The following is a 25,982-nucleotide window of genomic DNA, read 5'->3' as shown; positions in this document are numbered from 1 at the left end:
TGCCAGTGGTTGTCAGCATGGCCACTTCATAGACCTCTGAGATTTTAATGCTGGCAACACAGACCTCTGTGGAAACTCCCCATAAGTTCCCTGTTACATGGGATATGTGACTTTCTTTGCATTAAGAGCCTTTTGCAGGCCTTAGGAGCCCCCCAGGGTCTCTGGGGGTGTTGGTGTAAAGCACAACCCAGCAGCCTGACTTGATGACAGAGGAAAACTGATTTATTGATGATTGTTCCATTGGCATCAATCCAGAACCCTTAAATATAGTTCTCAACATGAATGAGTAGGAGGAGCATGGGACTGTAATGGGTGAGAGGGAAAAATGAGTAGGATTTTGGACAACTTTATATTTGGTATCATGTGAAGCACAAGCTTATTTGTTGCTGCTGCCCTGTTAAGGCGCCAGGGGGTAGGTTGCTTGCTCCAGCTTCCCAGTGAGCTTCACCACGTGTCCTTGGAGACACTTGCTTGGTGATTCTGGGGTGACTGAATGGACCATCACCATCCTTCCTATGACCATGGCAAGGCTCAAGCAACAGAATTGCTGGGCTGGGCTGAAAACCATTTACAGTCATTCCTAAACATCACAAATCTTTGTAAATGAGACGCCCCAAAGGAAATGCAGGTGGAAAACTGCATAAACCGGACAGAAGCTTTCCTTTGTTTCTCAGATGGGTATTTCTGACACTACCTTTGCAGTCTGGAGCATGCCTCAGACATAAGATGGGCACTTCTCAATGGAGTTCCCCAGTGCTGCTACAAGGCAGCAGTGTGGCTTTGTGTGCCTGTAGCTGCAGAGCTTGTGCCAGTCTCAATCCTCCTGTGGGCAGTGAGTGAGCTGGGATAGGCCCTGTGGAGGGGACAGGGTGGCTCTGCCAAGCCCTGTGGCTGTTTGGGCCCCACTCTCTGCTCCCGTTGGCTCTGCATGGGAGCTTTCCTCATCTGACATCCCTTGCTTTGGGAGCTGGGAACCAAGGACCAGGATTTCCCAATGTGGGAGAAGGAGTCTAGGAAATCACTGGTACTGTTAAAATAAGAAGCAAGGGAAGGAAAACACATGTTGGCCCACTGTGCAGACTGTGCCTTCAGGTGATACATCTTAGTACTGTGGGAGCAAGGGAGAGAGGGTATGACATAGAAAAGCTGGGGGTCCCCCAGCCCGTATAGGTCCCTCTATCACAGCTCTGATTTCCTGTATCAGCCTCTGAGCCTTCCCTGCCGTCTCTTCAGTAAACTGCAGGGTTTAATGGCATTGCCAACTGCCAGCCTTCCCAATGTGACTTTTAACATCTAATGGCCCAAGGAAGGTGCCCCCACCCCATAAATCCAGTGTTTTACTTTGAGGCTTCTCTCCTGCTCATGGCGTTAGGGCACAGGGTCCTGTATGTTTGGGTACATTGGTTTTCAGGTCGAGGCTTTGCTGTTGCACTCAGGACCCACGTCCCTCCTCAGGAAAGACTTTGTCAGGTTGTAAGTGACAAAGCCATCTTCAAACACACCTACCCTGGCAAGGGATGTTTGTGACCATGTTATTGGGGAAAGGAGAGGCCATCACCACCTGAACACTACAGAGCTCTAGGGAGCAGGTAGAATTGATGTTTGATGTAAAAGCTATGGATTAGGAGCTTGCTATTCCCTTGCTAAGCTATCACTGGGCTTATTTTCTTAACTAAACAACTGTATTGTATTACCTACATTGAGTACACTGTTCAGGGCAGAGCAAGCCCAGTTCTCCAGTTCATTACCTAGCCTAGGATTACTGTATATGCCTGCTCAGGGCTTAAAGGAGGGAGGATGTATTGCCTTGAATGCTTGAGGAAGCTCAGGATTATCCCTGGAGCAAAGACATTTCCTGGGAATAGTAACTTCAGCACCAAAGTATCTATCAACCAGGCTCAGGCAATTCCGTGGTTCCAAAGCCGGAACCAGCCTCTTAATCATGCTACAAACAGAGCAGGGAGACAGGACAGCACACAGTGAAGAGCCTACTCTGCAAGGTGTAACATGGCCAGCTGCCTTCAGAGGGTGTCAGTGGATCTCAGCTCTTCCTCAAATATACCCCAGTCACACAGGACTGGGCCCTGTGCAGGACTTGAGTCATTCCTGTGACTCCCAAAAGCTTTGCTCTGATGGTGGGAGAGCACCATCCTTGGGGACTGTTTGCATGCTGAGGCAAGAGCAGCACCTTCCGTGGGCTGTGAAGTTCCTCAGTGGCAGCCTCCTGGGCTGGAGGGAGGCAGATGCTGGGGAAAAGAGGGATCCTTTTGTGGAAGACTGCTTTCCAGGCTGCTTTGTTCAGTTGCCCGGACTGCTCTATAGAGCCCTTCTTCCCCAAAGACATGAGAGACGAACAGGACTTTAGGAGAGGAGAGGCTGGAGTGGGAGAGAAAGCAGAGAGGTGCAGTCTTATATACAGCAGTTCCAAACTAGGGGGACTGTACTTGTCCCTGTTGTGACTGCACTGATAGTTTTGGGGTTAGGTCCCAGCCCCAGGATGTGTAGGGGGGCTCAAAAAACTGGTAAGCACTTCTCTTCCATGTCTTCCATGCATAATCATAGAATCCCAGAGTGGTTTGGGTTGGAAGGGACCTTAAAGCTCCTCCAGCTCCAACCCCTGCTACGGGCAGGGACACCTTCCACTAGAGCAGCTTGCTCCAAGCCCCTGTGTCCAACCTGGCTTTGAACACTGCCAGGGATGGGGCAGCCACAGCTTCTCTGGGCACCCTATGCCAGCGCCTCAACACAAGACAGAGTTTAGCTTTTCTTGTAAAGGGGACTTGTGAGGCACAGACAATACTTCATCCTTTCTAGCTGTGGGAGGCAGTTGAAATGGGAAAGCTCAGGTTTTCAGAGCAGCTGGCAAGGTTTCAGTGTTCACTACCTTTTCTTTGTGATGGGAAGTGTTTGTTCATACATCTGGAAGACACATGATTCAGGAGTGTAACTTTGCAAGGTGCTCTATAAGAGGGATCCATTTACATAGTCTTTAAAGGAAGAGTTAAATAAAACTGCACTTCCCTCTGCTTATCACAGGAGGAGCACCACTGTGGCCTGTTAGTGCTGATACACAACAACTTCCTAAAATGACTATGTTAATACTGTATTTGTGAGCTACTACATCATCTCAGTATCACTGCCAACAGGAATGAGACCAGAGAATACTCTTGTGGCCACAGACATTGTCCCATGAACCCGGAGGAGATGGCCGGAGAGATTTGCAGCTTCAAATCTGTGGTCTGAAATACAAGACCAGGACAGCCTACTCAAAAGGCTTCCACCCACATCCATTAACTCTGATTTGCCCTGACCTAAACAGAAACCGCATTGGTTTCTTCGACTGCAAGCGGGAATCCTGTGCTGGTCATTCTAAATCCAGTCCCCAGTTTGAGTGAAATTTAGGAGTAAAACTGATGAATCACAGAACATGAACAGGATTTGAGACATTCCTTGTGTTTTAAAACATCCTGTGTTTGCTAATAGTTCTGGCAGTGGAAATATGTCACCTTTGGACATGATGTGATTCAGTCACTCAGAAGCAGGTGCCACTTAAAAGCCAAGACCTAAGTGCTTGTGAGCTTCAAGGCTGACTGATCCCTAGTCCTGGTCTGCACTACCTGGTTCCACTCAGATAACAGCCAGAGCTGCAGAAAACAGGCAAAATCACTACATTCATACCTGCGTATTAAACTCATTACCTGCACACATCTGCACCATGCACATAGATGCAGCCCAGCTAGTCCCATCTTCTTGATTTAAATGGTCCATAACTGAATCTTCCAGTGTGCTGAGTGAAGCATTTCTCTGACTGCCACTAAGCTGGGGACTTGGCAGGTTCAGAGCAAACCTTGCCAGCAGAAAACTGAGGCAAAGGAGGCCCATAATGCCACCTTTGGAGACCCATAGGCCAGTCTTTTCCATGCCCTGGTCCCACTAAGTTGCCCACCCCATTCAGCAGCAGGCCACCAGTTTGCTTTGCTGCTAATGTATCTACACCAGTCCTTGCTGACCTGCATATTTCGCACTTGTTCCAACTCCAGGTGAGCTTGGGCTTTCCCAGCTCCATCCCTACTTGCTCAGGTCCTGTTCCCATGATCTTTCGTGAGAGCCTGTCCCTTCCCACCTCCCTTTTTGCATTGAAGTTCAACCAGGAGCAGCCTGCTCGGCCAAGCTGGCCTCTTTCCTCACCTGCTCATGTTCTTGTACAGCAGGAGATCCTTCCTTACATGCCTGTGCCTTGTCCATGGAAATCAATCAGGTCTCCTGGGCTCCCTTTCCTTTCCACTCAGCTTCCTGCAGGATCCTGCCTGCCAGTTTCCTGAACAACTCAGCATCTGCTCTCCTGAAGGCCATGGTCTCTAGGCTGCTGCTTGCCTGAATTCCTGCTCTCAGGCTCCTAAAATCCACTGTCTTCCGGGCACTGCTGCCAAAGCTGCCTTTGACCTCACATCTTCAGCTCTGAGATTAGTAATCAGGCAGTCACTACTAAGCTGCAGTAACACAACCACTTGTAATGTTGTGGCTGTGATGGGATGTGTAACTAAGAACAGTGTTGAATGCCCTCTTCGTGGAGGGGGAGTAAAGCTCAGATTTCAGAGCAGTTTAGATTCTGGTTTGAACTTCTTGGTTTTGCCCACTCTCTGATAAAACCATATCCTTCTTTAAACAGATACAGAGGCTAAAACCTTCAAAACAGCTCACACAGCTTTATAGGTATGGGGACTTTTCCAGGACATCGATCCTGGCTGCAGGTAAAAGTACACCTAAACGTCTGGCTCTGGTAGGTGCCAAGACACTTGTACTCCATAGAAGAGAAGCTGTGTGGAGACATCAGAGCAGCTTCCAGTATCTGAAGGAGGCTACAAGGATGCTGGAGAGGGACTCTGCATCAGGGACTGTGGCGACAGGACAAGGGGAGATGGGTTCAAACTGAAACAGGGTTTCCGTTTAAAGTTCAGGTTAGATATAAGGCAGAAGCTCTTCCCTATGAGGGTGCTGAGGTGCTGGCACAGGGTGCCCAGAGAAGCTGTGGCTGCCCCATCCCTGGCAGTGTCCAAGGCCAGGTTGGACACAGGGGCTTGGAGCAAGCTGCTCCAGTGGAAGGTGTCCCTGCCCGTGGCAGGGGTTAGAACTGGAGGATCTTAAGGTCCTTTCCAACCCAAACCATTCTATATTTCAATGGTTGCCTATTCTCTTGGCTATCAGATTTTGCTCTCTCAGGAAAAAGATCTTGACATATCTAGGGATGGCCCACAGATGCTGGTCCTCAGCAGCAGGCAAAGTAGGAGGCTGCATTGATACAAACATAGAGAACACAGAAAGTACTAGAATGTGTGGAACAGATTGGCAGCAGATCCTTGCTTTGAACACATGTGGTTTCACTTATTTCAAGCAAAGCAGAAATAGCAAGGCTCCTACTCAGGGCAGGAGAACTTGTCAGGAGCTACAGCTGAAACTTAAACCCAGAGCTGTGTGTGCTCAGGGAATGTGTGAAGAGTTCCCACCATGTCCACCCAGTGCAGGCAGGCAGAGCCATCAGCAGCACAGGAGAGCATCCTCCTCTCGCATGCACCAGACCAACTCGAGAACTGGCTCTGCTGAGACAGCAGAATGACACAGATGTGAGGGAAGAATAAACAAGGGACTGAAGGTTTGCTGCTGGAAGTGCTCCAGCACCTCCTGAACCATTTATCATGTGTTAGGAAGCTTGATGACTGGACCAGCCATAAAAAAGCCCTTGCTGACGGAGGCTGTCTGCAGCAAGGCTCCCTCCTCGCTCACATCTGCACTTCTGGCAGAGCCAAGTGAAGATGAAGCTAATGCAAGACATCTTGATGCCATCCATCATGGCAGTTCACTGGTGCTTGCAAGGCTTCCTCACAAACCAGAGGTCAGGGAGTGCTGTTTGGGTTTGACAGCAAGTTTGTAGCAGCAAAGAGTTCCCAAGTTTCACTGAAGTTTATCTGGGGATATTGAACTCCTTTGAAATCCAGGCTCCAGATGTGTGGAAGTCGAAGGACTAAACCAGGAAAATACACCATCCTTTAGAGAGGAAGCTTCTGGGGTTTGTTCATCCCTGGTAAAGTGGAGCAGAGGAATCATACAGATGGAGAGAGAGAAAAAGATCAGTGATAAAGATGGAGATGATTTATGAAGTTGCTCGTTTCCTTGTAAGGCAGCAATAAAAAGGCACATGATGGAACTGAAAGATGATCCTTTGACATGAGGAGAAGTATGTATTTTTGTACAAAAGATGTGCTCATGTTGTGGGAGTGATGGCTCAGGGCACTGCCAGGAGTTCAGCCAGCTCCAGACATCATTCCCACAATAAGAACCAGATGTAAATCCGTGCAGTAAAGCCCTGAACTGATACAGACAGCTGGAAATAATACAGGAAAGGGGGAAACTGCCCTTGTCCATGGAGTTTATAGATCACTTCTCTGCACTATTCCGCTGAATAAATCATAGCTATGAAGGTGATAAATTACCAAGTGTTAGTACAGTTCAGGGTAGTAACTGCTTTGTGGACAAGGATGGAGAGAGCACCAGCACCAGTTCCCTTTCTCTTTCACCCTCAAGGCTTCTGCTCCAGTGTAGCCTCACACTGTACTGGGACCTGTTGTTTGGTGAGAGGACAACTTCCCATTTGTTTCAAAGACACAACTATAAGATGGGTGGCCTGTCTAAAATAAAACCATGAGTGTTCATGCTGCAAGCACCTGAGCAGGATAAATCCCACCCTACCTAGGTTGTGCTCAGCTAAACCTGTAAAATGACATATCTCTTAAAGTAGGGTGGCAGCTTTATAAACCAGCAAGACTGACTCTCTGGCTCCTGTCTCTGTACTGTGTGGCTGGGGCTGGCCTCTCTCCTGGGAAGGGCACTGCATGGTTAGGGCTGGTGGCATTGTCCTTAACTCATCCTGTCCTTCCCAGGGCAAGCGGATCGTCAGTGAGAAGCGCTCCGAGTGCTTCCCCGGCACCGGCAGAGTGCCAGAGCCCAGTGAAGAGGAGACAGACCATTTGGTGGCTTTCCGGCGGGGCAGGAGGATGCAGATTGCCATCACCATGGATAACAAGGAAAAAGTAAGTGGACTGCAACACGTCAGTGTCATCCGCTTGTTCTGCTGCCGTGAGAAGGGCTGTGGAGACAGATGAGGAGCTGGCCCAGCAACAGGGCACTGCATATTAATAGCGTGGAGCTTATCACCATCAAACTCTCTGGTTTATATCACTGTAAGAGAGGAAAGGCTACAGTCCTTTCCCTCCTCTCTGATCCTAGCTAGAGCTAGCAGGCTCTTAAACATACTAGTCCATAAGTAATAGGTGGTTTGGGACGATCGATGACAGCACTGTCAGATACGGGGCATGAATCTCACCTCCTGTCTCTCACCAGCTTCTTTTTGGGGCCATACAGCACACTGAGTCAGGAGCACTGTTCTTTTCACTCACTGCACAGCTTAAAAGTTAACAGAGCTGGGTAATATCTGCTTCTGGACCCAAGCCCTGCTGTGCCTGCCCATAACCTACAGGCTGAGCTGCCTGAACTTTGTTAATCTTTGAAGCACATTTCAAATACTTCATTGCAAATACCTTCCTCTTTACACACACGGAGGCATGTGATACTTCCCTATTGGAGAGTTTGCGCAGATAAATCGGAATGCCTGCAGCAAACAGGGTCAGCAAAGACTAGGAAGGAAAACAACACTTAGCGTGGCTGCCAAACAAACCCAGGAATGCTGGGAGACCTATGCAGCACCCTCTGTGGGCCAGCAGCCAACCATCTGCTATCTGCCTACATTAATCTTAGCCTCTCCTCCTCATCAGAGTTTACCTAGGCTCTGAAAGTCCATGTGCTCCTTTCTCATAGCTATCAAGCAGCTTTTTGAATGCCATAAACCTCATGCAGGCTGCCTGATTGAGCCACTAGTGACCATTCTCCAGAGGTTCATGGGGCAGATGTCACCTATTTCAGTCTAAGCATCCTTGAGGCTCTCAGATGTAATTCTGTAATGTGCAGAGCAAGCATCTCCACTTCTGCTCTTGCTGGCCTTGTTTAAATACTTGTCTCTGAGGCCATCAGGACTGGGTCTGTGCTAGGAGACAGCAGCAGGAGTGCTTAGGTTTTGGCTTCAGATCCTGTGCCCTGGTTTAGGTGCATGGGCAGCCTGGAACAGGTAATCTTTTGTATGCTTTCATTATGGAATGTGAAATTCAAGGCTGAGGGTCCATGTGTGTGGTTTTGGCCATGCCTTGCTCACACTGATCCCAGCGCAGTTAGATTCAGGGTGTGTATGAGAGCACAGGACTAGAGCTGCACTGGCTTAGAGCCACAGCTACCTACACCTGAACTACCTGAACCACTGAAGAGCTGATGCTTCAGACTGGGGGCTGGCAAAAAGGGTGTCCCTAAAGCCTGGCACATTTGATGTTGGTTGTTCAGCAGAGGTTGGTGTCCTGGGTCTTGCTTCTGCCACTTCCAGCTCCCACTGTGCTACCATTCCTTTAGCTCATTCATTTAAATTGATTCCCAAAGAATACAATTACCTCCATGTAACAGTGCAAGGAGCTCACATAACCCTGTCAGCCCTCCTTTCCTGTGCATACAATTATACATAACCACAGTGGTCTCCTTCCCACAGCTTGGGCTAGGAGGTAATCCTGATAATTCCCAGCACCACAAGCAACTCTGCTGTTCCTCCTCAGATACCAGAGCTCATTTAAAGCCTTCCTTTGTTTTTTCCCTTCATCCAAACTCAGTCGTGCAGTTGGCAGAGGGCAGGACTGAAGCTTAGGCACTCTTCTAGCAACAGCAGGCTAGGTGCTGGTGTGGCATCCACAGGGAGAGGATTGTGTAGTAGTCATTTGGTTCCTTGGCTGGACAAGAGGAGGATCTGTATCAGAGCACAGGAAAGCCACAAGGACTTGATATAACTCTAGCTATTGAATAACACTACTCAGGAGCAGTATATACCCTCAGCGTTACTTAAGACTGAAAATAAAGATTAGTTTTGCTTGATCCTCTGGTCTTCTGGCTGGAAAGAGCCTGGCTCAACAGCAGTCTTGGACTTACGTCGCCGGCAACACCTGTTTAATGATAGATAGCATCATGCTTCTTGCTATCCCAGCAAAATTGAGCTGCTCTCAGATTTCCTTGTTCCCAGTGATTTCCCTGAGACAGATCAGGCCCTGTTCCTTCCCTCGCTAATGAAGATATCTTCATATTGGCACTTTAGGCATGTAACCTCAGACAAGAGCTACAACAGCCAGGACCAAACCCAGCTCTCAGCATGCAGGCACCTTACAGTGTGGCAACAGGATGTGTCTGTAAGGCAGTTCCATGCTTGGATTCCACAGTCACCCCTGCCAGCTACTTTCTTCCATCTGCACTTGGTCAACCTTTTCCCTTGATCAGTGACAGAAGCAGATGGGGCCTGAAGTGACAGATCACGTTGGCATCTCAACCTCATGCCAGCTTGGGCTGGTTGAATTGAGGGAGGTTTGGTCTGGCTCATCCTGGCACTTAGCTGCTCCTAAGCTGCACTAAGAGTTGGTGTTTGAAACCAGTGCTGCTTTCTTCTGATGGTGACAGTGCTTGCAAAATGGAAACCAGGCAGGTTTTTAGGCTGGAAATTAGGAACAATTCCTGCCCCAGAGGGTGCTCAGGCATTGGAACAGGCTGCCCAGGGCAGGGCTGCAGTCACTGGCCCTGCAAGTGTTCACACACCGTGAAGATGAGGCCTCAGTGCCATGGGTTAGGGGTGGCCTTGGCAGTGCTGGGGAATGGTTGGACTGGATGAGCTTGAAGGGCTTTTCCAACCTGGTTGATTCTGTGATTCTAAGTCTGTCTCATGCTGTGCCTCAGAGCAATGAGCTTCTCCAAGAGGTGCTGGAAGACTGCAAAGAGCAGATCAGAGTTAGTAATTCCAAGCTCTGTACAACATTTCATTCCTGGGCATCAGTCATAGTTCAGGAACTGTGTGTCTGTGTGTAAGAAGGAGCATTTTCCTCCATGTGAGTTATTTGGTATTATTTATATTGATTCTATGATTCTATGATACTGAATTTCATCTGTAATTTTATGATGCAGGCATTCAATGTCAAGACATCTTTTGCAGCTCTTTTCTGGCAAGTAGCTTTCTCTGCCCTGGGTGATTTAGTATCATGGGCAAACTGGCATCTCCCTGTTCCTTTTCCAGACCATTTATGAGCATGTTGAGCAGTGCATGTTCCAGTGGCACCCCCCTGCTCATCTTCTACCATGGAAACTGATGCAACTCCAGTGCTGCTGCTGACTTGGAGGTGCCTCATCTGGCACCTTTCTTCCCACCTCTGCCTGGCTGCTCCTATGTCTGCATCAGGGCCTTTTCTTCAAGCAGTAATGCCTGATGTTTAGCACCAGTTTTCCTACCAGCCACTGCGTGCTCTGGCAGCGTTTCAGGCTCACTGATGCATCAGAGCTGCGAGCCAGCAGCCCAGGACCAGTGGAGCACAATGGTTACTTAGCAGGTTACAAATCATCTGTTAAACAGACAGTTGATAGGGCTTCAGGGCTTTTAAACTGTCCTTTTATTAACAGAGTTTCCCAGGATGCTGTATCAGAAATGGCTGTTTGTAATCAAGGGGCACAGAAGCAGCTTTCAGGGGCTGACACAGATGAGCCTGACTCCTGTGCTTGCACAGGAGAGAAAGCAAACCTGTGGCTGGAGAAACAGTGGCTTTCACGTTGCAGATGGGAGGGGAAGATGGGCAGAAAAGGGGCTGAAAAGGCTTCAGCTCCCTTCAGCAGCACAATCAGGAGGCAGATTTTCCAAAAGAGATAGGAAAAATACCCTCTGATGTACTGGATGCAAACCTCCTGCTCAGTGGATCCCAATGGGGGACCCAAGCACTGGAGAACCAGCTCCAAGCTCTTAAAGCAGTCTCCTGCAGAAGAGATGCCAGTTCTGGTGCTGACACATGCCTGGAGAAGTGAGTACCAGAAGGTTAATTCAACACATCTCTTGGTCATTATGTTTAAAACAAGAACATAGTGAAGAAGCCCCAAGATGTCAAAAGCCTGATAATGCTTTTGGTTTGGAGAACTTAGTCGAAAACAATCCTTAAGATGGCTGGGTAATGGCATCAGCATCGTCACCACTGCACATTAACATGGGCTGGGTGTATCAGGAAGTCAGACAGACCCAGCATCAGGAAGGATTTGGGATCCCAGGCCTGTATCCTGGTTAGGAGCACGCTCTGCACCACCCAGAACCCTTCCATGGCTGAGAAATCAAGAAACCCTTGCCCCGATCTGAGGATAAACAGACATAATCTCTGTCTGCTGAGTTTCTGTTCCCTCCTCCCGTCTCCTCCCTGCTGAGCAGGAGCAGTTAAACCATGACATGACAATGTCACTGTCAGATTTCATCATTTGGGGGTGGAGAGGAGGAGGGAGGGGAAAAACATGTTCTGCTTCCCCATGGCCTGGGTGTGTCATGAGAGGCTGACAGCAGCGCTGGGGCAGCACGGAGCCAATGTGAGGATCTGCTGCTGAGCCCGTGCAAAATGTGATGGTTGGATTTAATGATCTTAAAGGTCTTCTCCAACCTGGTTGATTATATGAAAGCAGAGCTGACCATGTCCAGTGCAGAGCAGCATTCCTGCTAGGAAAGAACGGGATTTTTCTGCTCCTGTCTCTTTTCCACAGGCCCTTTGAGAAGCAGAAATAGAAGCAAAGGGAAAAGGCAGCCTCGCTTGGAGGGAGGGGTGTAAAAGGATGGAGAGTCACAGAGTCGCTGTGACAGAGGGGTTTGTGGTGTGCACCTATGAGCTGGTGCCCAGGACGGCACAGCCCGAAGCGGGACGCAGGCACTCACAGGAGCTGGGTCTCCTCCCGGGTCTCACGAGCTGCAGCACGGCCCCAGCTCCTTTCCTGGGCGCAGGCTCGCTCTTTGCTGCTCCTTGGCAGAGGCAGAGCCGGAGTGGAGCTGTGCTGCAGCCAGGCAGAGGCTCCCACGCTGCTCCCCTCGCAGTTACTCACAGCCTGGCTCAGTGCTCTGGCTCTGCGGATGCTCTGACTTCCCGCTTCCCATCTTTGGGGACACAATCAGGCATTGTAAAGAGTCCAAACTGAATCACGCGTTGCAGGAGCTTGAATGAGAAGTATGCAGACTGAAATGAAACAATAAGCACACCCATGCAGCTCCCTGCCTCAGTTTCCCCATTCATTAGGAGCTGTCTTTGGCATTCCTGAGGCAATCAGTGCTCCTTCCCTCCTGTCCTCCTCCCACACAAGGCTCCCCAGGAGCAGAGGGGCTCCAGCTCTCCTACAGCAGCTGATTCCTTTGGACTCTTTCTAAATTGTGAGTTTCTTTTACAGCTGCTTTAGAGACTGAACATCCATCTGCACCCTGCTCCCCAGCCAGCCCCCTCCAGTGAGCAAAGTTCCCAGGTTCCTGCTGTTTGAATCTCTCTCTAAACAGAATCCCAGCCTGGTTTGTGCTGGAAGGGAGCTTAAAGCTCCTCCAGCTCCAACCCCTGCCACAGGCAGGGACACCTTCCACTGGAGCAGCTTGCTCCAAGCCCCTGTGTCCAACCTGGCCTTGAACACTGCCAGAGATGGGGCAGCCACAGCTTCTCTGGGCACCCTGGGCCAGCGCCTCAGCACCCTCCCAGGGAAGAGCTTCTGCCTAAGAGCTCATCTCAGTCTCCCCTCTGGCAGGTTAAAGCCATTCCCCTTGGCCTGTCCCTACAGGCCCTTGTCCAAAGCCCCTCTCCAGGTTTCCTGGGGCCCCTTTGGGCACTGGAAGTTCACTGAGAACTCCTAGGACAATACAGCTGACACCTTCCTCATTATTTCCAAGGATCTATTTCCACAAGCTTCACACCAGTCAGATCCATGAAGCCGTCATGCACTGAGTGCAGTGTCCATGAGCACTGGCTCTGTGGTCACACCTCCCACCTGCCTCAGGCTTGGCACTTGTGGACAATGCTCAAAAGACTGTCCCAGCTTGCTCCCTGCCAATCCCACCAGGTACATGGGAAAGGCTGCAGTGGGATGAGCTGCCTTTGGAGGCTGGGCAGAGCCAGCAGGAATTGAGACTGGTATCCTGAGTTTCATAGAATCATAGAACCAACCAGGTTGGGGAAGCCCTTCAAGCTCATCCAGTCCAACCATTCCCAGCACTGCCAAGGCCACCCCTAACCCATGGCACTGAGGCCTCATCTTCACGGTGTGTGAACACTTGCAGGGCCAGTGACTGCAGCCCTGCCCTGGGCAGCCTGTTCCAATGCCTGAGCACCCTTTGGGGCAGGAATTGTTCCTCAGCTCCATCTAAACCTGCCCTGGTGCAGCTTGAGGCCGGTTCCTCTTGTCCCATCCCTTGTTCTTTGGGAGCAGAGCCCAGCCCCTCCTGGCTCCATCCTCTTCTCAGGCAGTTGGAGGGAGCGATCAAGTCCCCATCCAGCCCTGTGATGCTGGGCTAAACCTGGGGCTGGCAAAAGGCTGGGATAAAAGTCCTGTTCCAGCCCGGGCTGGCCCTCCCTGCACCACCGCTTTCTGGAAGCGCTGAGCTGGGACTTTGTGCTCTGTTTCCTCTTTGTGTTTCAGTTTTGCTTGGCACTGCAGAATGGCACCGTGGTGACCTCAGCCCCCCACGCAGCAGCTCACAGGGAGGGGAACCTGGGGGCTCTGCTGGGCTGCAGCACCCCAAAGCCTCTCACTGTGGCAGTGTTAGTGTGAGGCTGACACAACCCCAGCGCAGAGCCCTCAGCAAGCTCCAGCCCCTGCCTGGGGGGCTCAGCAGCATCAGGAACATGCTGGTAGCCTGCCCTCATCTGCCCACAAGCAGCCCTCCCGGTGGCACCCAACAGCCTTACCTAGCCAGGGCACAAAGCCTTTCTTAAAGGCATTCATGCTCTGCAGCCTGTTCTGCTAAGCCCACTGTGGTCCCAGCCTCACCTCTGCATGGCTGTGGCTGTATGATCAGTCCCACACAGGGGCAGAGGATTGCCTGGCCTGTGCCCTGCCTCATGTTTAGTGTCTGCAGTTCATTAAGACAAAGGGGCTGATTTTCACCTCCTGCCAGGCTGGGGATTCTGAACTCCAGAGCAGAACCTGCAGCATGGCTAAACCCCGAGGAAGCAGGGATGGACCTCAGTGGAAGAGCATCGCATTTGTCAGGGACAGAAGTCTTTACCATGTTGGCCAGAAACCAATCTTTCCTCTTTTTCTGACCTTTTCAGGGCAGCTCTTACACGTTCTGGTGGACACAGGGTCAGGCACTGACACCGCTGCCAGGAGGCCTTGCTTAATACTTGACATAATTCCTGTGTCTGTGCTCTTGCAGGCAGAAGAGAGGAGAACAGCAGAGAAGAGGAGATCAGACAGTGACAGAGGCCCAGAAAGTGAGCACAGACAGAAGGTGAGTGGGGTCCTGTGTCCCTTTGGGGGGATCCTTGTTTTGGAACAGAAAACCAGTCAGATGCACATCCCAAACAGTAAGAGCTGCCTCAGCCCTAAAGGAAGCAGTCGTGTGCTCTGATGTGGTGCCCGCTGTTCAGCCCTCTCATCATCCAAAGCTTTGCTGAGCAGATAACACACCTGGAGCTGGGCTGAGAGAGTTGGGCTCATTCAGCCTGGGGAAGAGAAGGCTCCTTAAGGAGAGACCTGAGAGCAGCTCCAGTGCCTGAAGGGGCTGCAGGAAACCTGGAGAGGGGCTTGGGACAAGGGCCTGCAGGGACAGGCCAAGGGGAATGGCTTTAACCTGCCAGAGGGGAGACTGAGATGAGCTCTTAGGCAGAAGCTCTTCCCTGGGAGGGTGCTGAGGCGCTGGCCCAGGGTGCCCAGAGAAGCTGTGGCTGCCCCATCCCTGGCAGTGTTCAAGGCCAGGTTGGACACAGGGGCTTGGAGCAAGCTGCTCTAGTGGAAGGTGTCCCTGCCTGTGGCAGGGGTTGGAGCTGGAGGAGCTTTAAGGTCCTTTCCAACACAAACCACTCTGGGATTCTATGATTCTATGAAGCAGTCAGCACTGGAAGGAGGTGACAGGGGACCTGCCCGTCACACCTTGTCATGGCTGCTTAATGCCCCAGCACAGCAGCAGGGCTGTTAACAAAGGGTAAGGAGCTCACCCATGTGGCAGCACAGGCCAAGCTGGTTTCTCTCCCAGAACCATTTGCTTGTGTGTTGAAAGGTCAGGCTGCTTGAGCTACAGCCCCTCGTTTCTGCAGAAGCTGGGTAGGATGGAGGTAAATTAAAGCACTGATTTTCCCTCTGACTGCTGAATGCAAACTCTGGAGGATGTCTGGCTCCCCTGAGCCTGCAGATGCTTTAATTAATGGAGCACAAATTGAATAGCCCCACCTCAGTGTGTTTCATTAGGAGGACACAGATGGGCTCTTAAACATTAATTCCAGTTGAGATCCCCCTGAGCACAAAAAAGGGGAGCACAAGAGCCTTGCGGTCCAGCTAAGCACAGCTATACTGCAGGTAAGGGGAGCCCCAGCCAGTGACCAGCTCCCTCTGCTCTGCACATCCACCTCTGCATCTATCTGTGAGTGAGAAGGGACGTCAGGCTCAGCCTTTCCCTTGCTTTTGGCTTCCCCTTTGCTAAGAGTCCAGGTAATGGCGCAGGACACCTTCCTCATCCTCCACCTTCTGGAGGTTGAACCCTGCTGTGTGATGCTCAGCTCTGCATGCTTCTCCTTTTTGGGTACGTCAGGATCCATCGTGGTAGGACGTGTGTCTTACCACAACACCATGGGGCTGGAAGCTGTGGGAGCATCTCTGGGCCTGTGCTCCAGCCCAGGGACCAGTGCTTACCCTGGCTTTGCCCCAGTGTGTTTTGCCTTTCTGCAGACCTCATCCCTCCCTCCTTGGGGATGCAGTTCAGATCCCCAGCTCCTGCCAGCTAACGAATGGAGGAGCAATTACTGCCACCCCATCTCCAGCCCACGCGGGTGGGTCTCCTTGGTAACATGGCTTTCAGTCCCTCCTTCCTCCCTGCTTTGCTTTTATCCGTGCTGCCATGCCAAGGAGTTAATCCCTGTTTGGGAAGGGGTGAGGGAAAGGCACGTGTAGGAAGTGATGAATTAGCTGCTGGTAATTAGCACCCCAGGACTCAGCTCTGCACTAAGCTATTTGCTGTGCAGTGTTGCTTGACAGCACACCATGGCCACTTGGCTCCTGTTTCCACCATGGCCATTAATCTGACAGCAGGGCTGCTCCCAGCCCCTCCATGCTCCATCAGCTCTGAACTATCTCCACATTAAGCTTTAAGGTTTTGAACAGTGGCAGCACTTAACTAGTGTGTCATGAGGAGGAGTGATAAACCAAGAGGCTGAAGGCAGTGAAGGCAGAGACCCTTTGCTCTGAGGATGCTGCTCCTGGCCATAACTACCGCATCCCCTGGATGCAGGGTTGGCACCAGCCTCCTAACTGCAGCTCTGAAGGATGCCTGGTGGCCATAGAATGCTGTCTTCCTTCAGGACCCTACGAACATGAAGGATTTCAAAAGCGTAACTTTAAGTGTACCAAAGTGTTCAAGTAGGGGGATTAATCAGCATCTTCTGTGAGAGTTCAGCCTCTCAGACTCTGCTGGGAGGTGTTGCAGGCACTCCAGGAGCTATGTGCCTTAAGTCAACCTTAGCAAAGTGCCTCTTCCAGGAAAACCTGAGAACATTTGGTTTTAAAGCCTTCAGGTGAGCAGGAGCACAGCAGGTCACAGCCACTGTGTAGTTTATGCCTGCAGTTAAAGTGACTATAAGTACAGATGGGGTGAATCAGTCCTGTGGCCATTTGTGCATGGAATTAAAGCATGTTTTCAAAGTTTGGAATTGGGTATTGAATAGCTAGAATGAAAAACAGCATTCTATGGCAGCTACCTCCCAGATCAGGAGGTTTGGTGCAGTGAGAACCAAAGAACCATTGGGGTTCAGGTGGGAGAAACAGCAGTGAAGGCCCATCTCATGAAGGCATCAGGAGTGTATCCAGATGGCAAAATACAAGGGCTTAGGTGGAAGCAATTTTAATCCTTTGAAATGAAAGACTCTTTGTGTAGTCTGGGTGAAGTGGGACAACTTTTCAGGAATCTACTGCCGCAGATTCTCATTGTGGAATATCCCTGGAAGGGAATGGTGGCTTGTTCTGATCCGAATATGGATTTACAGCATAACTCCATCCAAGCTTTATAACCTCTTCTGCCTCCCTTTTCCTCCCTGTAAAGTCAACCAGCACTGGGACTAGTGTGTTCAGGCAGTGGGTAAAGCACTGTGTGTGCACATCACTTCAGAGAGAGAAGCTGACCTAGCTCCAGCCCGTTTCAAGTGTTGCTGAGCATCTCTGGCGGTGGCAGTACAAGGTGCCCTGAATGCAGCTCCTTCAGACACTGTTATTAACCAGAAGCTCTCTCTCCTATGTTAGGATGGTGGGAAGTCAGTCCCGAAGAGCCCTGGAGACCTGAGTTTCCCCATGACAGGACGGGAGCGCTCAGAGTACCTACGCTGGAAGCGGGAGCGGGATCAGATTGACCTGGAACGAGTGGCACGGCACAAGAACGCGAAGGGCGAGTGGCGACGGGCTTGGGATGTGGAGAAGTCAGAGCACATGTAGGTCCTCCCCTGCCCCAGGTGCTTTGTCTGCAGCAGGCCACCTGCAGCCAGTGATGAGCTCTTGTGCAGTGATGAGCTGCATGTGCCTCTCCCTGACCAAATCCACACTGCTCTTTCTCCTCCTGACCATGTCGATCAGTGGGACCAGATATCAGAGTGGTTCTCATGTGTTCTTTCTGAGCTGAGGGCTCCTACCCTGATAGGAGATAGTGTGTGCTGACAGATAGCCTGCCTTGGGTCCAGCCAGGCCTTGGACTGTGGGAGGGAGGTGAGCATGAATGAATGCTCAGTCAGCATCTGGAGGATTCTTTTTATCCCCACATGGCCAAATCCAGTGTCAGGAGGGTGCAGGTGCTCTTCTAGGAACAGGAATGGACAAACTCACATTGCTAGTCCACAGGCTTTAGCACTGTCCTGCTTGTTTCTCCTTTCTTTTGAATCACAGGACAGGCCAATATGCCTAAATCCTCCACACCTCATAAACTGAGCTGGTTCAGGCACTGCAGTGTGAGGGGATCACTTCTGAGCTGCCTGTATGATATGGGGACATGCAGGAGACACTGTGGGAGAGCTCCTAATGGGGTCTGACACTTCCCTGCTTTAAACACTGTCCCTCTAACTGTGCTTGTTCTACTGGGTCACAGCAGCTGGAGAGCTTTGAAGGATGCCTTGGCACCTGCAGCAGGACAGGTTTCGGTAGGGTGCGGAGTTGGGGAGTGTTCTGTAGGTTTGCTGATAGGAGTTTGTACAAGGCAGACAGGTGGGATGATGTTTTTGGCTGAGGAATAGGATCAAATACACAGATTTTCAGTCCCTGAGACCCCAACTGAGAGAGGTGAATTGACTTAAGCAGGTGCTGAGTGTTGCTGGCAAGGCAGCTTTGAGCCCTATGTTCTCCCATCTATCCATTTTTAAGACAAAAACCATAATGCAAACCAAGCAGGATTAGAAACCAACTGAACGAGTCTGATCTGAGATGGCAAGTCCTGACGCTACTTTAGATTGTGTTTGGAAGCTGCATTGGAGCATGGTACAGCTATGCTACAGGCACCTCTAGGCTTCATGGATATTCACAGAATTCAGTCTATACAATTGGGTACTGATGTAAAGGTTTTGGAGGTTCTCCTTTGGGGTAGAATTGCCTCACAGCCTCCTTTCTCCTGGTTGGTGCATGCAGCTTCAGCTCCTGCTGCTAAACCTCTGTTTGCCAGTGCGCTGGTGCAGAAGGGCCGAGGCTGGAGCCTGCGTCATCTCGAGGTCTCCTGCCCATGCTTTGCACACTGAGGAGAACGCTCAGGTCTGACAATGCCTGTTTTTAACCTGCAGGTTTGAAGAGGATGGGGAGCCAGCCTTGGATAATCCCAGCAATAAGAAAGGTTGGCAAGGGACACCTAGACTCTGTCCTGACGCTTAGTGAATGCTGATCCTGGGATCCCAGTGCTGCAGCAGCCGTCGTGCTGTCACTTGTGACACTCTGCTTTTCTGGGCCTCTGAGCACAGTGTTGGGGTCTCAGCCCTCTCTGCTTTGCAGAGTGCTCAGGGGAGGGGATTTGAGCATCTGGGTGCTAGTGCTTTTTACCTCCCCAGGGAGAGCAGTGGCTTCTGTAACCTTGTATGACACAGCGCGGAGGCTCAGCGCTGCCTCCTTTCCCAAACACTGGGTTGAGAGGCAATCCTGTTCCAGAGCACATCATCTTTGATCCCTGTGGCACCTGCTGGCTTCCTTACTAGCATAAGTCCATCATGACTCCTGTTGCTCAGGAGATGGACTGGCAGAACAAAGTTCTCCCTTGTGACACCCTATCTGAACGTCAGGGTTTGTGCTGTGTGTCCATTGCAGAACCTTGCTCACTTCCGTGCGTGCTTTGCTTTGTCCTTTCAGGGGGAAGAAATGCAAAGAAATTCCAGCACAAATCCTTTCCTCCCGATGGGAGAGGTGAGTAAACCACAGGATTTGGTTCTGTCACCCCACTGAATGTCAGCACCTCTGATACACCCTCATGGAGAGGGTTCTTGCCAGGCATGCTCATGGATTTGGAGTGCCTTTTGGGAGCATGCCATGTGGCTGCCCTCAGAGCTGTGTGGTACGGTCTGTGCTATGTGGCAAGGGAGAACAGGAACAAGTCTTCCAAGAACAGCACAAGGCAGCCTAGCCAAGGAATGATTTAAAGTTATAATTGGAATTTGGAGTAAAAAATGTAGAAGAAACACCCCTGAATTCTCTATTTGTATTTATTATTTTAGATATTTTATGTATTGTATGCATACAGCTTCAGAGGCTTTTCCTCCAGAGGTCCTTCCCACTCATAGGAGGATGTTGGCCATTTCTGTGGTCCATCAGCTGGTTCTGCCTGCTCCTGCATGGCATTTCCAACCTGTCTTCTAGGTGGAGCAAACGCGAGCAATCCTGGTCCAAAAGTGGTACCTGCAGTGAGCAGCCGAGCCAAAGGCAAGGACAGGCTGACCGGCAGAGCCAGGAGGTAAGGAGGCTGGCAGCACTACAATATCCCAGCTGATGGTTGGGATACACACATCCAGGCCTCATTCCTTGCTGAATTGTGCAAAGGGACAGACAAGAAATGATATTGTTCCACCTGAACAGGCAGCCGTTTGTGTGAGTTCTTGTTGGCTGGGACCATGTCTAGCAGGACTTCACTTAGAATCATAGACTGCTTTGTGTTGGAAGGGACCTTAAAGATCATCCAGTTCCACCCCCCTGTCATGGGCAGGGACACCTCCCACTAGAACAGTTTGCTCAGGTCCCTGTCCAACCTGGCCTTGAACACTTAGTCTTATCTGACTTCCAGTCACTGCTGATATAAAGGAGCAGCTCCAAAGATAGTTCTCAGCCAAACTGATAGCAATGAGGATTGATGCTGTGGTACAGATGCCCCTTCTTAATCAGTTCTTGAAGATCCCAGGCTGGTGAGGAGGAGGTGGCCTGCTCCTGCTGTGGGCAGCACACAGCAATGTACTTCTTTGCACTGAACTGATTTCAGAATATCAGCAGAACCAAGTGTGTTTCCCAGGTTCATCCACATCCTCCCAGGGGTCCCCTCCCCTGCTGCTCTTCATAATTAAACTTGAGTGCAGTTTGCAGCTTCCTGGAGCCACACCAACAGTTTAATAACAGTGATTGGAGTCTCAGCACTGCCATCCCCTTTAGTAGGCAACAAAAGGATGAAGGCTTGATTACAGATCCCAAGCCTCTTCATTTATCCATATAAAACCATTCCAGCAGCATTTAACATTGATATTCTTTGGCCATGCAGGTCAGTTGTGACCATGCAGCTATGGCGCGCAGAGATGTGCTTCATGGGCACTCATATTGTTTCCCACCACAAGTGAGTTAGCTGGAGGTGAGCTCCTGCTTGATGTTACTGGCTGAAATGGAGAGTGCTGGGCAGGGTCTGTGTGTGCAGGATTCTGCTGCTTCAGGACAATAGAATCATAGAATCCCAGCCCGGTTTGGGTTGGAAAGGACCTTAAAGCTCCTCCAGCTCCAACCCCTGCCACAAGCAGGGACACCTTCCACTGGAGCAGCTTGCTCCAAGCCCCTGTGTCCAACCTGGCCTTGAACACTGCCAGGGATGGGGCAGCCACAGCTTCTCTGGGCACCCTGGGCCAGCGCCTCAGCACCCTCCCAGGGAAGAGCTTCTGCCTAAGAGCTCATCTCAGTCTCCCCTCTGGCAGGTTAAAGCCATTCCCCTTGGCCTGTCCCTACAGGCCCTTGTCCAAAGCCGCTTTCCAGGTTTCTTAGAGTGGGTATACTGTGCAGAGCCTGGCACTGTATTAAGGCTAAAGATCTTACGTTGCTTTTGTTTCCAGGGACTGTGCACTGGGGAAATGCACCTGAGCAGCGGTAGCTCTCAGCTGGTTGTGCTGCAGACAGGAAATCCACTTACAGCATAAAGATGGGGTGTCTTCTGCCTTCGTGAGCCCTCTCACTTAATCATGCTTTTAACAATTAAATTTAAATCTGATAAATCAATGAAGAATAGGATCAGCAGCATGCAAATAATCCAGTTATCTTTGTTTGTGTGTTACATTCCATCCCTTGCTGTCCTCAGCTCCATCCCAATAAAATGTACTGGGAAAGAAAAGCCGATGAGCTGAAGAGCATCCTTTGCTCCACTGCTTCTCTTTGGGAAGAGCCATTCCTGAAGCTTTTCCTCTTAATTTCAAACCTCAGCTCAGGGAGTCTTTAGGGTGCTGAATATTCCTTACCTTCACTTGTATCTGCCCTTTATCACTATTTAGGTCCAAGCAACTCAAGAGCAGTGCTAAGACCCCTTGGGAGCATCTGGTGATGACTTCCAGCAGCATCTTGCCCATAAAGAATTTGGAGCCAAGCTCCCATATGAGCATCTGTGATGGATAGCTCTGGCCATGCTAGGGAACACACTGAGCATTTTCATTGCCTCATACTGATTAATAACACTGGTGTGTTCATGGTAATGATGGGGAGGAGATGCTGAGTGTTTCAGAACTGCTGTCTAGCTAGTTTGGGCTATCTTTAGGCCTGTGTGGGTGGTCTGTTCTGGGCTGGCTCTGCAGGAGCTATGCAGTGCTAGAGCAGATGGAGCAGGGAGAGACAGAAACCTGTAATTCCTCTCTTTAGATATCCATCCAGGGAGAGCAGTCATTGGTCCCACCAGCATCAGTGCTGAGTGCAGAGGGGAGCTGAGCACCAGGGCAGCCCATGCTGGAATTTGACATGCTTGACTCTGTGTGATGAGCTCTATCCCTGCAGGCTGATGTTCAGAATCTCTGCAGGGCACCATGGAAAACAGAACGCCAGTGGTGGGGACTGCTTGTAAAAAAGGGTCCCTTTTGTGGTTTGAGCTGGACCATGAGTGGCAGGGACCTGGTATGTATTCAGGACATGATCCCCTGGCTGTGGTTTGGTGCTGGGTCTGTCTCCAAGCCCTGCAGCACTGCTCCAAGCTGCTTCACCCTCTGGCTCTGAGAGCTTTGAGGTGCTTGCAAACACAATTCACTTCTGCCCTAAGGACAGCGCAAGATATAAAGACGGTGTGGAGCAGCTTAGTGTGATGGTGTGGAGGAGCCTGTGATGTAAATCCCATACAACTTCCACAAGGGTACAGGGGGTCACTGTAACACACTTGCCTCTGGAAATGCCTGACTGCAGTCACCTCGATGTGCGTCTTGTATCTTGATCCAGGTTTGCCATATGAAGAGGCTGGTAAGAACAGCAGAGAAGAATTAGACCTCACACACCTTTGCACGTGTGTTTTAAGAGTATGGGGCACGGAGGAATGTGTATATTATATACGTGTTTGTGTGTGATTCACTCACCAGGCACACATACAAGAACTAAGGGTTACTGAGATCCCGCCCTGCCCAGTAGCACTGCCTGAGCACATTCAGGTCTATATCCACGCTAGCAAATACAAACAAGCAAAAGCAAGCAGTTCATCACAGCCTTTCATTAAGCTGTGGCACAGGATGTTGTAGGTGCTGCAAATTTATTTGGGGTCAAAATGCACTTGCATAAATCCTTAGAAGAGGTTGTCTCCTAAGCATGACTCAACACAGAGAGACCATCTCAGGCTCAGGAAATCCCAGAGCTGCACGTTTCTGGAAGCTGGGTGAGTACTGGGAGGCATTAAGTGCATTTGCCCTCTTTCCAAACTCTAACCTAAGCATCTGCCAGTGATGCTGAGAGGGGCAGAAAGCTTCAGGCTGATCCTATGGCATCCTTGCGGTCTGCTTGCCCGTGTCCATGTCTCCAGTCTCCCAAGCTGCTTACTCCAAAGCCGTTTTATCCTTCGCTGGGTGCCTCTGTCTGCTGCCGTGGAGATGCAGGATACTTGGGCACTGTCAGGCAGCAGAATGAGACTGTGGCAGACATCAGCATAAACAAATTTATACATATCTTATTAGTCTAACAGCCCCTGTCTGTTCTGGCAATTGGATTTTATGTTTTCATTACATTTAGAACTATCACAACCAGTTCATTAAGATTTAGTGGTCTCAGATGAGCATCGGGAAGGGCTGAGTGCTGTAGCAGGTGCCAAAAGGAACTGGACCAGTTTGTCTGCTGCCTTTATCTTTCATTGCCTGGTCAAGGGGCTCAGACAAGGAATGCATGGCCCTGGTAGAAATTCCTCCTCAGGATCGGGCAGGGAGAGTGGCTTTGCCATAGGAGAGTGTAAGCAGCAGCTCAAAGGAGGTGATCCTGCCCCTCTACTCTGCTCTGGTGAGACTCCACTTGCAGCACTGGGTGCAGTTCTGGTGTCCTCAACATAAGAAGTTCATGGAGCTGTTGGAGCAAGTCCAGAGGAGGTCATGAGGATGCTCAGGGGCTGGAGCTGCTCCCTTATGGAGCCAGGCTGAGAACACTGGGGCTGTTCAGCCTGGAGAAGAGAAGCTGTGTGGAGACCTCAGAGCAGCTTCCAGTGTCTGAAGGGGTCTACAAGGATGCTGGAGAGGGACTCTTCATCAGGGACTGCAGTGATAGGACAAGGGGTAACGGGTTCAAACTGAAACAGGGGAAGTTTAGGTTGGAGATAAGGCAGAAGCTCTTCCCTGTGAGGGTGCTGAGGCGCTGGCACAGGGTGCCCAGAGAAGCTGTGGCTGCCCCATCCCTGGCAGTGTTCAAGGCCAGGTTGGACAGGGCTTGGAGCAGCATGGTCTAGTGTGAGGCATCACTAGACCCCCATGGCAGGGTGTTGGAGCAGGATGAGCTTTAAGGTCCCTCCAACCCAAACCATTCTGTGATTCTATATTTGAAGGCCTAAATTCTGAGTTCTTTAATCATTTATTTCCTTGACAGATGGGACGCAAAAGAAGGAGAGGACGTGTCGTTTGTGAAGGATGACCTCGACAGCCAGGTGAGCTCAGGAGATCAAGGCTGGCTGCTGAGTTCTCTCAGAACATGCCCTATCGACACTTGGAGGCTCTCAACCAGGGCAGAGCTGGGAGACCTCTGTGATGGGATAAATGTGCCCTTGTTGAGCACTCACCAGATGATGAGAGAGCAACTTCACTTCTTGCATTGACCCTCTGTCAGCACAACCCCACTTATTCTGGCAACTGAACACTTCTCCACCTACATCCTTTTATGTCCTTTAATGGCCTCTGCAAGCATTTCCTCACGTTTTTGAGAACTATCATAGACAATGAATACCATATCCTGGTATTTGACTAAGCTGAACTAAATATCTCCTTCTTTCCTCAGAGGAGCCTTGGTATGGAGAAGCGGAAGAGCAGAGGTGAGGAGGGAGTGGAAGAGAACTGCACAGCTGAGCTGGAGGAGAAGGTCAAACAGCCAAACCCCCAGGATCATGGGGCCTCCTCATCACAAAGGCTCAAAGGTGGAAAGGTCCATTCTGCCCACAGTGGTCGGAAGGAGGAGCGGCGAGGAACGAAGGGCTCCAGTGTGGAGGTGTCTGTGGCCACCACAGGAGACTCGGAGCCAGGGCCCAAGCCAAGTAATGAAGGGGCTGGGGAAGATGCCAGTGGGAAGCCTGACCCTGCTGACATCCCCCAGGAGAGCAGTGACAGCGCTGCTTCACAGAGCAGCCTTCCAAGCACCGTGCAGGCCAGCAGGCATGGCAGTGAGGAGACCTTGTCATTGCCTGTGGCAGTGAATGTAGATGGAGCTGCCTTAGAGAAAAGCACAGCTTCAGAACAGGAGTCCACTGAGGGCTCCGCAAACAGCCACGGGGGAGAGGTGGACACAGCAGGAGACAGACTGGATGCAGGTCAAAGACAGCTGGTGGGAGAAAGAGGGGAGGAAGTGACCCCAAGCACTGCCCTGCAGGGGCAGGCAGTTGCACTGAAAGGAGGTGAAGATGCTGAAGGCAGTGAGCACAAAGAGCCTTTGCCCCCAGGGAAAGCCAACTCTGACAAGACTGTTGACTCTGAGCAGGACACAGCAAAATCACAGCCCAGGGAAGGGGACCAGCCTGAGGATTGCAAGGACAAGGACAGTGGGGACACTCTCAACTAGCAGAGACTGCACTGGCTTGCCTGAGGCAGAAGGTGAGTTCCTGACCCCACTCCCATGGTGTGTTTGTAATCCCATTAATGCACTCAGCCACAGTACAGGTCCACAACTTCATTTGCTGTGGCCAGAACAGCATCACACCAGATAACTATCCAGAAATATTCACTAATATAGGATAGCAGATTAATAGCAGTGATATGGATCCCTCAGGTAGTCTAAATCTGTGCATCCCAAAGACCTGCCCTGCAGTGGATGGGGAAACAAGGGAAAGTCAAACAGGACAATGTGGACAGAAAACTGGACTGCTGAGTCTGGTCGATGATGTGCATTAGTTGGGGCACAAACTGAAGCTATTCCTGGAAAGGGATAACTTCAGAAAGGATACTGGGATGAATTTATCTTTGTCTCTGGACTGATCA

The 25,982-nt window shown here is 50.7% G+C and overlaps 1 protein-coding gene across 1 annotated transcript in view; it reads left to right on the top strand.

Moving 5' to 3' along the window:
• CCDC9B (coiled-coil domain containing 9B) overlaps positions 1-25,566 on the top strand; it is a gene marked incomplete at both ends in the record, with an annotated part of 34,982 nt that extends 9,416 nt beyond the window's left edge. Inside the window, 8 exons of the mRNA XM_080618466.1 lie at positions 6,936-7,085; positions 14,330-14,404; positions 17,401-17,585; positions 18,915-18,964; positions 19,471-19,524; positions 19,975-20,068; positions 24,388-24,445; positions 24,793-25,566. Of these exons, the coding sequence (XP_080474592.1) occupies positions 6,936-7,085; positions 14,330-14,404; positions 17,401-17,585; positions 18,915-18,964; positions 19,471-19,524; positions 19,975-20,068; positions 24,388-24,445; positions 24,793-25,566 (1,440 nt within the window). The remainder of the gene's footprint in view (positions 1-6,935; positions 7,086-14,329; positions 14,405-17,400; positions 17,586-18,914; positions 18,965-19,470; positions 19,525-19,974; positions 20,069-24,387; positions 24,446-24,792) is intronic.
• Between the last annotated feature and the right edge of the window lie 416 nt (positions 25,567-25,982).

The sequence above is a fragment of the Psittacula echo genome (genome assembly GCF_963264785.1).
Source record: "Psittacula echo genome assembly, chromosome: 5".
Taxonomy (NCBI): domain Eukaryota; kingdom Metazoa; phylum Chordata; class Aves; order Psittaciformes; family Psittacidae; genus Psittacula; species Psittacula echo.
The sequence above is the reverse complement of the archived record's forward strand: the minus strand, read 5'-3'. Positions and strand labels throughout refer to the sequence as shown.